At 41.6% G+C, this 14,234-nt stretch overlaps 1 protein-coding gene across 1 annotated transcript in view; it reads left to right on the forward strand.

The window, feature by feature from the left end:
- Positions 1-13,266, forward strand: part of AGK (acylglycerol kinase) — a 274,709-nt gene extending 261,443 nt beyond the window's left edge. Inside the window, 6 exon segments of the mRNA XM_066319713.1 lie at positions 587-644; positions 2,941-3,082; positions 4,163-4,260; positions 6,436-6,506; positions 10,790-10,874; positions 12,784-13,266. Coding sequence (XP_066175810.1) covers positions 587-644; positions 2,941-3,082; positions 4,163-4,260; positions 6,436-6,506; positions 10,790-10,874; positions 12,784-12,921 — 592 coding nt within the window. The 3' untranslated portion in view covers positions 12,922-13,266.
- Positions 13,267-14,234: the final 968 nt, after the last annotated feature.

A 14,234-nucleotide genomic window follows, 5' to 3' on the forward strand; every position in this document is an offset into this window, starting at 1 on the left:
TAATGTGCTTTGTTGACTCTCACTGATGAAAAACGGTGATAAAAATTTATGCTAAGCCTGCCTAAATACAGTCACATCTTTAGATTCTATGCAGTGCTGTGTGGCTGGAAGGATTTTTATTTTGTAAACCCTGATTTTGATATAAGAATCCTTTGGGACTAATGAATGTTTACTGGTTCTTTAGTCACTGAAGCTTTTGGTTTTTTGTTTGTTTCCTCCAACCTTTGGAAATATGCTGTATTGCATATTGTGGAGATTCACACCACCAGCTGTTAGACCACAGCCCTTTAAATCATCCCCAGTTGTCTCACATAACAAAGTAAAATTCTGATAGTGAGATGTCCTGCTGCCCATAGTGAAGATTATACACTGCATTTTGGTGATGTGTAACTCAGGATAGGGATGTCACTGCTAGGCTGCTGGTGATGTGTAGGGAGTATCTTAGAGTATCAAAATCTAAAGGTTGTCAGGGAGCACTAACTCAGTAGCAGACAAGTCTGTGTGCTCTGTCTTCGTGCAAGGTTTCTCCCTTTCCCAGTATTGACCTCTGAATATGTTAGAAGTTCTGTTTCTGTTCTTTTTTCAGGTACTGGTACCTTGGGCCTCTGAAAACCAAAGCAGCTCATTTTTTCAGTACATTTAAGGTAAATATTAATTGTGAGGAAAGTGTTTTTGGTTGGGAAATGAACAGACTGACTTGGCTTCGTATCATCTATCTGCTAGCTTTTGTGAAGCATTCTGCTAACAATATAGAATAGGACTAAATCTCATTAAAAAGCCTACCAATTGATAGACTTACTTCTAAAGAGAGGAAGGGGAAGAGAAATACTTTCTAGAAAATTAACTTTTTTTGCTGCAAGATCACTGGGGAAAGCCAATAACCCCCTGTGAAACTGGTGAGCAGCAGTGGTGAAGTACTGAGCACCAAAGTGCTCAGCCACCCTTTCTCAACAGTCTGTAATAACATTTCTCTCTGATTTATTCATCTGGCAGAAGGGTCTATAATTAGACTGCTCTTGCACATTGATTATCAAGCTCCCTTATGTAGTAAAATGAACACGAAGATGGATAGCTTTTATCTCACCTTAAACTTTTCTGTTGCTTAAAATTGATCCTGGAAAGATTAAAATTTGACCGGCATGAAAGGTAAGGCATTTTCATTCACGTGGTTTTCCTGCTCTCTGAGCATATAAGGAACCTCATGAAAGGCAGTGAAAACACACAGGAGCTGGTACAGTAGATCAGATAGTGCAGTCTAGCCATGCTGTCTGTGACAGTGCCAATGTTTCCTTTATAGGAAACTCTTGTAAAGGAGGGCTTAATAGTAATGTATCCAGGAAAGTTGGGGTGGGTTCCCACCCTTATCCCCAGAAAATTTGAGGTTATGCTTTTGTGTGCTGGCATTTTAGGTAGAAACCTGTTCTTCATTTCTGTCCACCTCCTTTCTCACTTCTTTTGAGTCCTTAGGCTCAGCTGGGGGTGGTGATAGTGGATTTCTCTGGTGAGCTATTAATTGTGCATTAAAAAGATCTGTTTAACCTGCTGAAGGTTAAAGAGAAGTGCCTGCTTCTTCAGCCATTTAGATAGAAAACTTTGTAACTGATCTCACCTAATTGTGGTATTCATTGCTTTATGTGCCTCTTATGTTATCGTTTTGTTAATTTCTACAAGAAGTGGCTCCAGCCTGTTGAGCTTAATCTCTTCCTGGCTTGTGTTTGCTGCTCCACACTTCATATTTTCTGTTTTTACTGTGGGTGTGTTTTGAAACAGGATGACCTGTAGAGGGGAAAAAAATGTAATGGGAAATACCACCTCTGATATTGGTAGGGGCGCTGTTATGAGTGTTATCATCTCTTCTAAAATATACAGGGTTGAATTACCACAGCATTGCTGCTTTTCCATTTAATCATTAATATTTATTTTTTGTCTGCTGCCCTATGATACAACTTCTGTTTTTCCTGCTTATTGTGTCAGTATGAGAGTGGAGTCTTTCCTTGCTCTCAGGGTGTGAGGTGAATTAGTTTAACAACCTGTGCTATATGATCCAAAACTACTTCTGAAGTTTTGTACGTAGAAAAATAATTGTACTGAGTTCACGTGGGCTCTTGGCTGTGTTGTTTTAGTATATAGATTGGAAAACAAATTAAACTATTCTCTCCCCAAGTCCTATGTTTGGAGCCTTTTGGAAATTATTTTCAAAACAATGACAGGAAATAAACTTTGTCAGCATCTGGAGATATTTCAAAAGGTTCTTCTGTAGCCCTAGTATTGGAATCTGAAATATTGCCAAGAATAATGTGTTAGTACTTTTCTTCTTTTTTTTCTTTATTTTTTTTAATATGCTTTATAAAGCTCATGTGACTTGCCTTGGGAGCTGTTGTGTTGCTATTTAGAAGCACCTGACTATCAGGTCAGGTCTGGATTGTTTGAGTCGCTAGAGAACAAAGGCCTGTTTTAGTGCCCCTTGGCTGCACAGAGCACTGTGGTCTTTGTCTGTTTGCACTGGATCCTGCTGAGCAGTTGCTCTTTGAGGTTGCCTTTGTGCCGTGCAGGAACCAACGGAGCTTTCAGACATTACTGTTGACCTGGCTGGTTTGGGTTGTTCCCTCCAGCCAGAAACAGCTGTGTCACCCTGCCACACATCACCAGCAAAGGAAACATCTCTTCACCCTCTGTTCACAGAGGGGAGAATACTCTCACTTCTGTGCAGGGAAGGATTAGATTAGTGTATTTGGGAAGTGTGGCTAATCTTTTTGAAACTGCGGAAATGTCATGTCACCAACGAACCTGGAGACTGGAGAGCCATAAAGTAGGCTGAGGCGGTGGGGGAGTAGCTCTGCTGGGCTACATCTGAGTGCACAATAAATAGGCTACAGGACTAGACAGAATAAACGGGTAATGCCCTTTATCTTCTGTCTTTTCTTTCCATGTCAATCCAAGGAGTGGCCTCAGAAACATCAAGCTGCTCTCATGTACCTGGGTCCAACTGAGAGACCTCCAGAAGAGCCAGAGGACAAATCCAGACCTCCTTTGCATGTGAGGCTTTACAGACGACTTCGATCGTACTGGTTTTCTCCAAAAGGTGGGCTGGGTGTGTTCTGGCATTAACTCACCTGCAGGCTCTATTCCTCTAACCAGATCCAGGGGTGTGTTGTGTGGAGGGCATGTCTACTTTACTACTCTCTTTTTATTACTTTTATTTTTTTGTTCGTTTCCTTTTTATTTATTTAAACTATGATTTTTGTCAAGATAGTGGCAGAAATGGACAGAGTAGTCCTGCCAGTGTTTGTGGTCTCATAAACAAATACTCATTTGTGAAGAGCCCAGGGCATTCCCTGGACTCACAGTTGCCATTGTAGTGGAGGCATCCATAGAGGATACTTGGGTGAACTTCTTGAAATCTTCCAGCAGAATGGCTTCTTAGTGAGCTGGGGACAGAGGAGCAGCCCTTGTTTTCCAGGGTGGGGAGAATTGCTGACACAGAGCAACAAAAGTTCCTTTAAATAGAATGGTAAAATTTGGGCCGCGCAGAAGCCCTAAATTTCTCTTAGTATATGTACTTTCTGTACCATAATTCTTTCTGTACCATAACCTTGGTGTTCTCTGAGCCTCTCTTGGGCTGGGCTGTTGTCTGGGCACTGAACATGGCAGGCCACAGGAGAAGGAGATTGGGTATTTTGCACAGTCTGGTGCAAAGTCCTCATTCCTCCTCCTTGGCTGTCAGAGGTGATTCGTGCAGGAGCATGAACCAAGTGACCTGAATATGAGAACTGAACTGTGGAGTTGCCTCCTGTAGAAAATGTGTTACCACAGCCACCTGAACATTGGATTCCTGGTTTTTTGGTACTAGCATTTCATGGGTTTTCTAAATATTCCTGTCACCAGCCCAGGAGATCTGTTAATCCCTGGACATAGGACTCACAGGGCTGTGATACACTGTGCTTGACAATCTTGTCTGCTACTGTGTAAATGCTGATTGTATTTTTTTTTCTTCCGTACTCCCAAGCTCCCTTTTAATTTTTTAAGATTTTGACATTTTAGAGAAACAAAACTAAGTAGCCAAAATGGCTCAGACTGATTTTTGTGTCTGGCATCTGCTTCATAGTGATCTGTGTAATTAAATTCCACTTAATGATTGATACCTTCTCTTCCTGATATGCAGGTTGCCCCAAGGAGGTAGCCCCAGAGGACTGGGAAGAACTGAAGCTGTCCACCATTGAGCTTTGCATTGCAACTCAGAACAGGCAGCTTGATCTAACAGTAAGACCATAACATAATTGGATTCCAAATGCTGCCTGCCCACAAAAGTGTCCTGTCTTGCTAAACTCCCATTCTTGTGTCTACATAAATAACATTTACTACCTCATGCAAGAAGAGGTCCATAATTGAATCCAGGAATGGGCAAGTTTCAGAGGCAGTGTAAAAGCACTGGAGACCAGTGTAAAACTGGGATACAGGAGGATCAGAAAGAATTTGTACAAGATTTCAGGAGCCAAACAGAAGTTTTAGGATTTCCCATAAGTAAACAAAGCACCAAGAAGCATTCCTTTCCCTTTTCACCTATGTGAGAGTTCTTCTCTTTTATCAATGGCACTAGAAGAAAGCTGGGCCTGAAATGTCTGGCTGGAATTTTTGATTTTTCTCTTTTTTAGACTTGCAGAGTTGGAGTTAAATATAATTTGTATTAGGGAAAGGACAGGGGCTACACTGATTTGAAGGAAAGGAAGTGCAGGTGGTTGAAAGAATAGAAACAAGGCAGGAAAGGAAAACTGTTCCTGTCATAACCTTCTCAGCATGTTCATGCTGTTCATTCACTGTTTTAGAACCTGTCTTTGGCTTATGCCTGCGTTTTGGTGCAATTTTACTGCTCTGAAAGCTGTTTGGATAGATGTCAATCTTTAATTGTACAGGAAAATGCTAACACAGTCATCCTGTACTTGTGAGCTTCCCTTCATTTCCTCCTCAAGGCTGCAGGAAAGCCTTGCCACTATACCTGGGTTAAGAGGAGGTGTTGAACTTAATGCAACATATTTCTTTCTTAAAATCAGGGTCTTTAAGAACACGGAAACATGAGTTACATTGATATGTTACCTTGTAGGATCAAGCCAAAAAAACCCAAACAGGCCAATATAGTTTTTTAAATATTGTCCTGGTTTCTCCTGAGAATATATCACATGAACTTAGTTTCTTCTTTGTCGTGGTTTGTCAGTATCCTAGTAATGGTAGAAGCTAGACGAAGTCTTGTACTTGGGGGTTTTTTTTAGTGGTTTCTAGGTGACACTTAAACACAAGAGTTTTGGTTGTTGAACTGGATTGGAGCCAGTGATGTAAAGTAAAAACAGACCTACCAAGAACAGAGAAAGAGTCTGATTTCCACAAACCAGCCCTTTGCTCTTTCTATTGTTTTGTTTGTTTTGTCTCCCTTAGGCCTTCAAGATGCACTTTAATATTGGTTCTGAAAAGAAGGAAGTGATGTAGGGTTCTCAGGTCTCTTGCATAGCCTAGAAAAATGGACAAGTTCATGTTAGACCAGCTGTACTTTCCTGTTTCTAGACTTGGAAGCATCTTGATACTGCATCTCTTTTTCTACAACTGTGGATCCCTTATAACTGTGTTAAAGTCCCTCTCTTGAAACCATTGTCCCTGTAGCCCTCAAAGCTGAACAGCAGCTCTCTGCTGAGTGCTGCCAGCCACTCCTGTCCCTGTCTCTCACCTCACTTTCATGCAGAGGCTGCCCTGATGAAGAGAAGCTGATAAAGCCATACAGCTCAGGCAGTGCCTCTGCAGAACAGCAAAGGAATAAACCAAGTTACACTAATAGGTGCATTTATTTTTACATTTGTCATTTTGATTACATCTGCACTAGGACATTTTCCAAGACGGAAATATTAATATAAATAAAAAAATAAGTTGCATCTTAATCAAAGTTGCTTTCCTGGAAAAAAAGCTGTACTGTATACTCAGTTTAGGGCAGGCTGTAAATATGAAAGAAGCTAAGTAAGGGGTTTAAAGGATTGTTATCAAGGGCACTTTGATTTCCAATTTGTATTGTTTAAAATTCTCTTACTGTGGTGCTTGGTGGCCAAATCTTGTATCATTGTAGTATTGCTTAAATTCATGCAAAACCCATTGAATAGCAATTAAATAAGTAAACCTAAGAGATCTGCTATTTTCTTTAAATGTAGAAGAAGCCAAACGTGTGACTCATTATTTTGCTTCTCATGGTATTTATTGAATATTTATTAATGGGAAAATACTATCTGTAATTTCTAATTCAAATAAGTTGAGATTTGAATAAAGTATGGAATGCAGAAATGCATCTTCTGCCTCCTTTTGTGGGACAAAGGACTGGCCATTGTGTGAACGTATTGCAGTATCATGGGTGTGGCATTTTCAAATGTTAACTGCTTGATTTCTGAATCTCTTTTTGCACAGCGCACTGAGGACTTCATGGACATTTGCATCGAAGCAGAGAGTGTCAGCAAAGGGCAGTTTGTTCACAGAGGGTGAGTATGGGAAGGCTGCAAAAAGGGGACAGGATCTCTGAAAAGTGTGCTGGTTTTCTCTCATGTTGTGCTGCAGAATTCAGCAGAGGACTGCAATGCATACCAGTCTGTACTGCTTCATGGGGACTAATACTTTTGTTCTTTAAAATTCATACTCATCTTCTGTTTCTGTAAACAAGGCAGAACTCCAGAACTTGGCGTGCTGGTATTCAGAACCTGGGGTTCTTTCTAGCTTCTGAGTTTGCTATACCTTGTGTCTTTTCCTCTGTGCTGTAAGTCAGTACTGCTTGGGTATTGCTGTCATTACTGAGTTCTGTGGGCAGCTGTGCAGACTTACCCCAGAATCTTTTAGCCCTAGCTGCTCAGTGGACTGAGAGGTGGGTCACAGAGCTGGTATGTTTGCACTAGTGGTACCTGGGAATTCTTGAGCTGTGGTTAGACAGGCCCTCTTCTAAGAAAAGAGCTTCCTTGCCTCCTAACTGTTGTGAGAAATTAAATCTGAGCTGGAAGAACTTTGGAAGATGTGAATTTAAACAGGGACTTTAAGCAAATGTATTGGTCCTGCTAGTATGTGGAATTAGAAGGCTGCAGGTATGAAGCAGCACCGTGTGGACAAAGTGAATGTTACTGCTTCCTCTGTGCTTGTGATGTTTTCTTGCAATGTGTTTGTTCCTCCTGCTCTCACGAGACACAAATCAGAGCTACCTTTCCCAGCTCTTCACAGTCCCACTCACTAATACATTGTGTCTTCAGTGCAGGTTTGATCAGCAGCAGATTTTCCTGCTAAATCCAAGGGAGCTCCTCTCCATTTTACCTTTTAATTTGCTGTTGTCTCAGTCTTCGAGCTCCCTCTAGTGAAATCCATAGGAGGATTTCAGTGCAGTTTTAGCTGCTTGTCATCACCCTAGTAATTCCTGCAAGATACTAATTTATGATACTAATGCCCCTTATTTGAGCATCCTGGAAGCCTCAGTGGGAATAGAATCTTTTGACTTATGCATACACTGTAAGTCAGGTTGCCACTTGCAGCTGCTTTTAAATTGCATGAACATGTGGACCCTGATTGCTTGGGACTGATATGTTTGCTTTGAAGGCTACGGAGGGAAAGGAGGAGGTGGCTTTCCTATTAGAAGCAAGGGGAGTCTGGTCTTGTAAAGGAGAGAGAGAAAGGAGATGCAATTCTGGCTTCTTGAACACTTTGCTAGCAGAAAAATGTAGATGAGCTTGTGTGACTTGAGGGAGGCATATTGAAGTGTATTCCCACTGTAAATAATATCTCCTGTGTTGACGGGACATGCTTCCTGCAGTAGTGTGGCACATTTTCTGACTGCAGTTACAGTGTCGTGCAGAAAAAGCCTCTAAGGAGCATTACCATTGCCCTGCTGTTGAGAGCTAATTAGAGGCAGTACTGAAAGCTTTGAGCTGTTCAAGCAAAGTTCAGAGAAACAAGCTCTTTTGATTAAATAGTGCCAGAAAGCCTGTAGGTGACAAAGAAAGACAAAGAGGGGTGGGGGGGTGGTGGAGCAGTGGGAGGGGATGGTTAGTTGTACAGAGAGCAGTTACAGCAGAAAAAAGGTGCCCTGTTTTTTCAAGGCAGAATCAGGGTGTTCAGAGGTCCTGCTGTGCCTTTGCCAGCTGGATTTGAGTTAAGCCCATTATCAGAGGGCCCCCATTGCCTAGCACCAACAGGGTTTGTCTTTGGAAATGTGTGAAACAGCTCTTTCTTTTTTCTTCTTTTTTAGTGCATAGTTTAAATACCAGAATTTGGGGGGTTGAAAAAGCTTTTTAGGGGAAATACCTTATCAATGCAGATATCAAGGGGGTTTTCTATTGGAGAGGGCACTGACATGAGCTGGTGAGAACTGATAGGTCACACAGAGAAAACCACACATCCGGCAGGAAACTACCATGGAGACTCAGGCAGTTTGTGTCTGGGGAGGTGTGGGGGTGCATCAGTGTGCTGGAGGGCAGCTGCTGTTGGATTTCCAGGAAAGGAGGAGGTCATCCCAGGCATATAAAAGTGCCCTCTGGCTGTGGATCAGATTTGTGTGAACAAGAGCATGCATAGCAGCCACAGAGCTGGTGTTTCGATAATGTGGGGGAAGAAGAGTTGTTTACAATGGAGTGCTTGCTAAGAAGTGCTGCAGGGAAGGAGAGGAGGCATGGAAAGTGTGGCATCAGTTATCCACCTCCCGGTAGCCAGTTTAGATTCTATATATGAAACTATGGAGAGTGTCACTCCAGGGCATGAGTACAGTTATCATCTACAGTGCAGAAAACTGGGAGCTTTTTGTTAGAGGTCTTACTCTGAATCATTTAACATTGGCAGCTTCTGGGTGTGAAAATGAGGTTCCAGTTGTGTCTTATGTGCAGGAAGTGATGTGGTTCTCTCTCTGCTTGTATTTTTGATGAGGTTCTCGCTCAGCATAGAGTGAGATGCAACAATCAGTGGAAACTTGCTGTTAGATTTCTTGGTCTTGTTCCCATTTCAAGAAATCTAGTCTTGTTAGACTTCTTTCTGTGGTCTTGAGTGAAGAGCAGAGTCTAAGGGAAATCAATTACGATTTTTTTTATGCTGGACCGCTAGAAGGGCAGTCACTTCAATTGGAGTTGTATCTTACTTGCTTCTACCAGTGCTCTCCTTTGATTGATCTTTAATTCCATCTCTTGGCTCTTTTGAGTTTATACCCTGACCCCACAATTACATCTCTATAGTGTGCCTTCATTGACCAAAAAAATCTGCTCACTCACCAGAGTATGGCTTGTATGTATCTAGTATCTAGGACCTTGCATGATAAACTCCAAGCAGGTTAAACTTTAAATGGGGAATCTTGCTGCTTGTTTGTACAGCACTGTATAAACTGACAGGATTGCATGCCATCAATGATTTATAATTTATATTGCTGGAGGATGTTTAATTCCCTCACAGTCACTCATCAATCTTTTAGTATATACATATTTGATTAAAACCAAACTTTCCACAGTTAATATTGCTGCCGTCCTTCCCTGCCCTTTCCTTCGTTTTTCTTCCTTTGTCTTTGATTTTCATCTCCTGTTTCAACCCTTTTTTCTCATGTTCCTTCTGTGGGATTTTCTGTGACTTTAGAGGCGCTGCCTTCCTCGAGGTGTAGAAGACTTGGTGTACAGGGAGATTCTGACATGCTTTTTTGAGTTCTTTTCCTAGGCAGTATTTAAATACACCCTTCCTTCATATCAGTCTAGAGATGGAGATTTGGGGACAGCAGGCATTGCCTGTCAGAGAAATAAATATCTGTGATAATTCTGCCGTGCTTGAGAGTTGTAATTATGTGCTGTTGTCGTTGCTATTTGTGTGTTGCTGTCTCTCTGTAGAGGGGCCCAAACTGAGGTGGCTGTGTGGGGTGCAGGGTGCCCTTTGCCAGTGGTCAGTCAGAAGGTGGTGTGTGTGCTCAGTCAGGAGGCCAGAGGAAGGTCAGCACAGCCCAGAGCTTGTGCTCACTCGGGGCAATTGGAATCACAACTCGCTGTTCTCTTAACAGCTGAGCCTGTGACAGGACAGCAGCCTAAGTCTTCAAAAAAACCACGTGGCACTTGCAACACCAGCATTTCAAGACAGGAAACTGCATTCCTTGTGCTCCCTTTCGACATCAGCAGAAGCAGGAAAGGAAACAGCACTTATCTAAGTACAGTACATGAATAAGAATCTCACAGGCACCAGAAGAGAGAAACTGTCAAAACTGGATATGTTATTTGGAATGGATAAAATGATGGGGGTTTCTTCGTGAGTGATAACAGAAGCAGCTGATAAGAAATGTCATGCAGATTGGTGTTGATATGAAAAATGTGAGGGTTTTGTTTGTTTTTAGATAGTAATTTAATGGTTTGATTAACTATAATTTTATATTTATATATTATATTTTATAAGTTTTTTTGGCCTAGCTTGTTTAGGTTGCTAGTATGTTTAGGTGCATGAGATACCAGGAGATGCAGGAAGTGCACAGTTCAGCACAGAAGTGAAGAGCACAAAACTGCTCTATGTTCAGATATATTCAGTGAGCCTCAGAGCAGAAACTGGTTGGAGGCTGTTGGTGCATTCTGATATGCATTGACTGCAAGCAGAAGAGGAAAGGAGTCTTCTACTTTTTCATCGTTAAACCCACAAATATTTGTGTGTGTGTGTATATATATAAAACCTCTAGGATTACCAAATACATAGTGATTTACCACAACCAAATGTCATCCCTGAAGAAGGCTGTTTCTGAGAGAAGCATGTCCTTACCTCACCTCTCTTTTGGTTTGGACAGAAGTCAAAAGATGCGTGATCCACACATGTGCCTTGAAGGGAGTCAGCACATCCAAGCCAGCAGATGCATCTTGCAGCTTCCAGAGGTGAGAAACTGAGAGAGCTGAAAAACTCTTTTCACTTTGTTTCTTGTACCTGTTGATGCTGCACTTCAATAAATTCTTACTCTAAATCTGGGAGATTGATTACACTGCAAGTGAGACACTCAGTTGCACAGTGCTGACAATGAGTCCCTTGCCAGGACGGACAGACTGCAGTTCCCAAAGTGGTCTGTAAACCTGAAGGGGGAGTTCTGTTCTGCCAGGAAATAGTAGCAGATCTATTATGAAGACAGGCATGGTGGTTAAAGGGCCTCTTAACTGTGTGTATTGTATATAAACAGGAGTTCCCACCTGAACATGAGGAAGAATTTCTTTACTGTGCAGGTAACCAGGCACAGGAACAGGCTGCACGGAGAGGTTGTGGAGTCTCCCTCACTGGAGATACTTAAGAATTATCTGGACACAATCCTTTGCAATGTGCTCTGGGATGAGCCTGTTTGAACAGGGAAGTTGGACCAGATGATCCACTGTTGATTCCAACATACCCATTCTGTGATGCTGTGATATGCAGATCTTCTCCTTAGCATTGAAGAGGTGTACATTTTGCCCTCAAAGGCATTGTGCTGTAAAGAAGAAGATAAATATTAGAGACAAAGGAGGCTAAGACAGGGCAGGGGAGCTGAGATCAGTATAAGGAAGTGCCTCAAAACTTTAAAATTATGAAGCTGAGAAAAAAGGCAAAGCTGTGCCTGTGTAATTTAGATTTGTCTTTTCCTGCCTCTGAGCTGTTATTGCAACCCTGGGAGGACAATTTCTTGTTTTTACAAGGACATGAAATCAATCTCATAGATAATTTCTGTCCTCAAGTGATCTATCATTTAGCAAAATTCTATTTTAAGGGAGAAAGAATGTGTTGAAAGGCAAAAAAATCTGTTGCTTCCAAGTAAAAATCATGAATTGCAATGTCATGATTAACCGGCATCCTAATTCTTCCACTGAATTCAGATCATGGCAGATTTGTGATTCTGTAAGAATGATCTGCAGTGCTGGGCTAAGTACAGCTGGGCCATAAGTAAGGGTTGTGGTATAAAATGAGCTGTTCATACTGCAGCTGCTGCTAAGATCTTCAGAACATGGGTGCATGGTACAGAGCAGTGCTGTTCAACTCCATGGGCCAGCTCCAGTGGAGGAACTGGAGGCAGCCCAGATGAGCCTCACCAGGTTATGTTGATGAAGGTGGACTGCTTTGCTGTACCTCTGACTGCCAGAACTTGTACCAGTTCCTCTAGTCTGTGCTGGCTGCTCTGGTGTCTGAGTTCCCTTGGAGTTGGTTGAAGTACCCATGTAGCACAGCCTTCCTGTGAGTTCAAGGGCATGCAAAGCAGCCACTGAAGTTGTTTTTAGGTAAAGTCAGCCTGCCATTTTGATGAATGGTTTTAATCACATGGTGACTTTACCAGCATTGAACACTTGAGAAAATTCTACTGCTGAGTAATTCCTGGCCAGTAAATTACTTTGCATCTCATGTTTCAGATCAATACAGTAAAACAACGCTGAAAGGGGTTTGTAACATGGATTTAGTAGAAGTTACTTAAGGGGCATTTCTGCAGATTAGTTTATGTCACCACTGGCAGACCTAAGTGCACATAATTGTAGTTCCAATAGCAAAGAATCCTTCAGTATAAACAATGTGGGTCATTAGAGCTTCCTAGTGTTTAATTATCACTAATTAGTAACTAAGTGAGGTAACATCTTATGCACCAGATTCTTGATACATTCTGTGCAGTGAGGGATGGGTCTCCCTGTGTTGTGGAGAGCAAATGGGCTGGAAGGCAGAGGCAGGGGGTCATCTTGCTTGAGAGTGAGCTAAGTATGCAATTGTATTTTATTAGTAAAATCAGCATTACAGCCTTGCTGAAATAATGTTTGGTGTTTAACTGTTATCTGCACACAGGGCACTGAGGGATTCTTTGGCATTGATAATGAGGAGTATGAAGCTATGCCTGTGGAGGTGAAGCTCTTACCCCGCAAACTCCGGTTCTTCTGTGATCCCAGGATGAGAGAGCAGTTGCTGCAGGCAGCAGTACAGTGAGAATTCGTGGCAGAGGGGCCAGTCTTCACCAGTCTTGCCTGGGTCTCTTCATGGAGAGAGGCACATGAGACCTAACTAATTTTATTAACCCCACTAGACTAATAAGCCTTTTGGCTATTTTTATGTGCAAGGTACTTCCATTGGAAGTGTATGATTTGACTGGTGTCAAAGGGGTTAAAAATGCAAATGAAAATTCTGAAAAGTGCATGTTAACTTGATGGTATCTTTCTCTCCCCCTCTCCTAAGAAATCATCATCGTTCCATTTACAGCACTACAGGATGAGTGCTGTGTGCCAGATGCTACTGCTGTAATGCCATTGTATATTAAAGTAAAATTTAAGTATACTTGTCCTTGTATTCTAAGAGTTTACATTTACTTTACCCATGTAAAAAATCTTGCAAAACCTGGGATCCTGGAAAAAATATTTTGGGGGGGGGGAGTAATGCTAAGGAATTCCATGAAACACTGGAAGTGCCACATTAAAACAGATGGTTGGTTATCTACTCTGTCACAAAATAAACTGGAGATTGGTGATACAAAGCTTCGGAGCAAGTTTAAAAATTCCCCGTACATATCTGGATAAGGTATTTATGTTAATTTTTTTCATCTTGCCAGATTCAACAGCACAGAGTTGCAGTAATTATATAGTAGAAATGTGTTCCTTTGATCAATTTAGGTATATTACACAGAAGCAAATTGGAAAACATCATTGACCCAAAGCTGTATGAAGTACACTTGGAAACTCTTTAACAAGCTGAGTGAGTCTATTTTTTGTAAGTACTCCTTTTATTCCTGCAGTGGTATAACACTAGTAAGGACATCCAAATAACATTTATTATTTATTGTGTCTGATTGCTCTTCTGTAATGTAAACAGTGCTCACCACTCCATATGCAACCTCCATCCCCTTGAGCCTCAGTACCATAATTAGTTTTGTTGCTTTTATGAGCCTTTGTTTATAAGCTTTGCTTTAATTGTTGAAAGGAAGTATTACTGACTTAGGCAAGCTTATCTGTTGCCCTTATTTTAACTTAGAAATTCACATGATTCTGCCTTGCTTACTGGAAGAAAGAAAATTATCCCTATTTTTCTGATATGATTGTTTGTAGTCAATGTATTATGCTGTGGTCTACTCTAAATTCACTTGCTGACTCTGCTACCACCAAAATAAGTGAGTTGGCTTCCAGAAGCTCTGTCAAGGACTGGAATCCTGGCAGCCTGTGCTCCAACAGCATCCTCTGCTGGAGACATCTTAAAGGAAAGCAGAGTTGGGTTTCTGCTTGATGCTGAAACCAAACAGAATGTTCTTCCCA

The sequence above is a fragment of the Sylvia atricapilla genome, chromosome 5 (assembly GCF_009819655.1).
Source record: "Sylvia atricapilla isolate bSylAtr1 chromosome 5, bSylAtr1.pri, whole genome shotgun sequence".
In the NCBI taxonomy this organism is placed as follows: Eukaryota; Metazoa; Chordata; class Aves; order Passeriformes; family Sylviidae; genus Sylvia; species Sylvia atricapilla.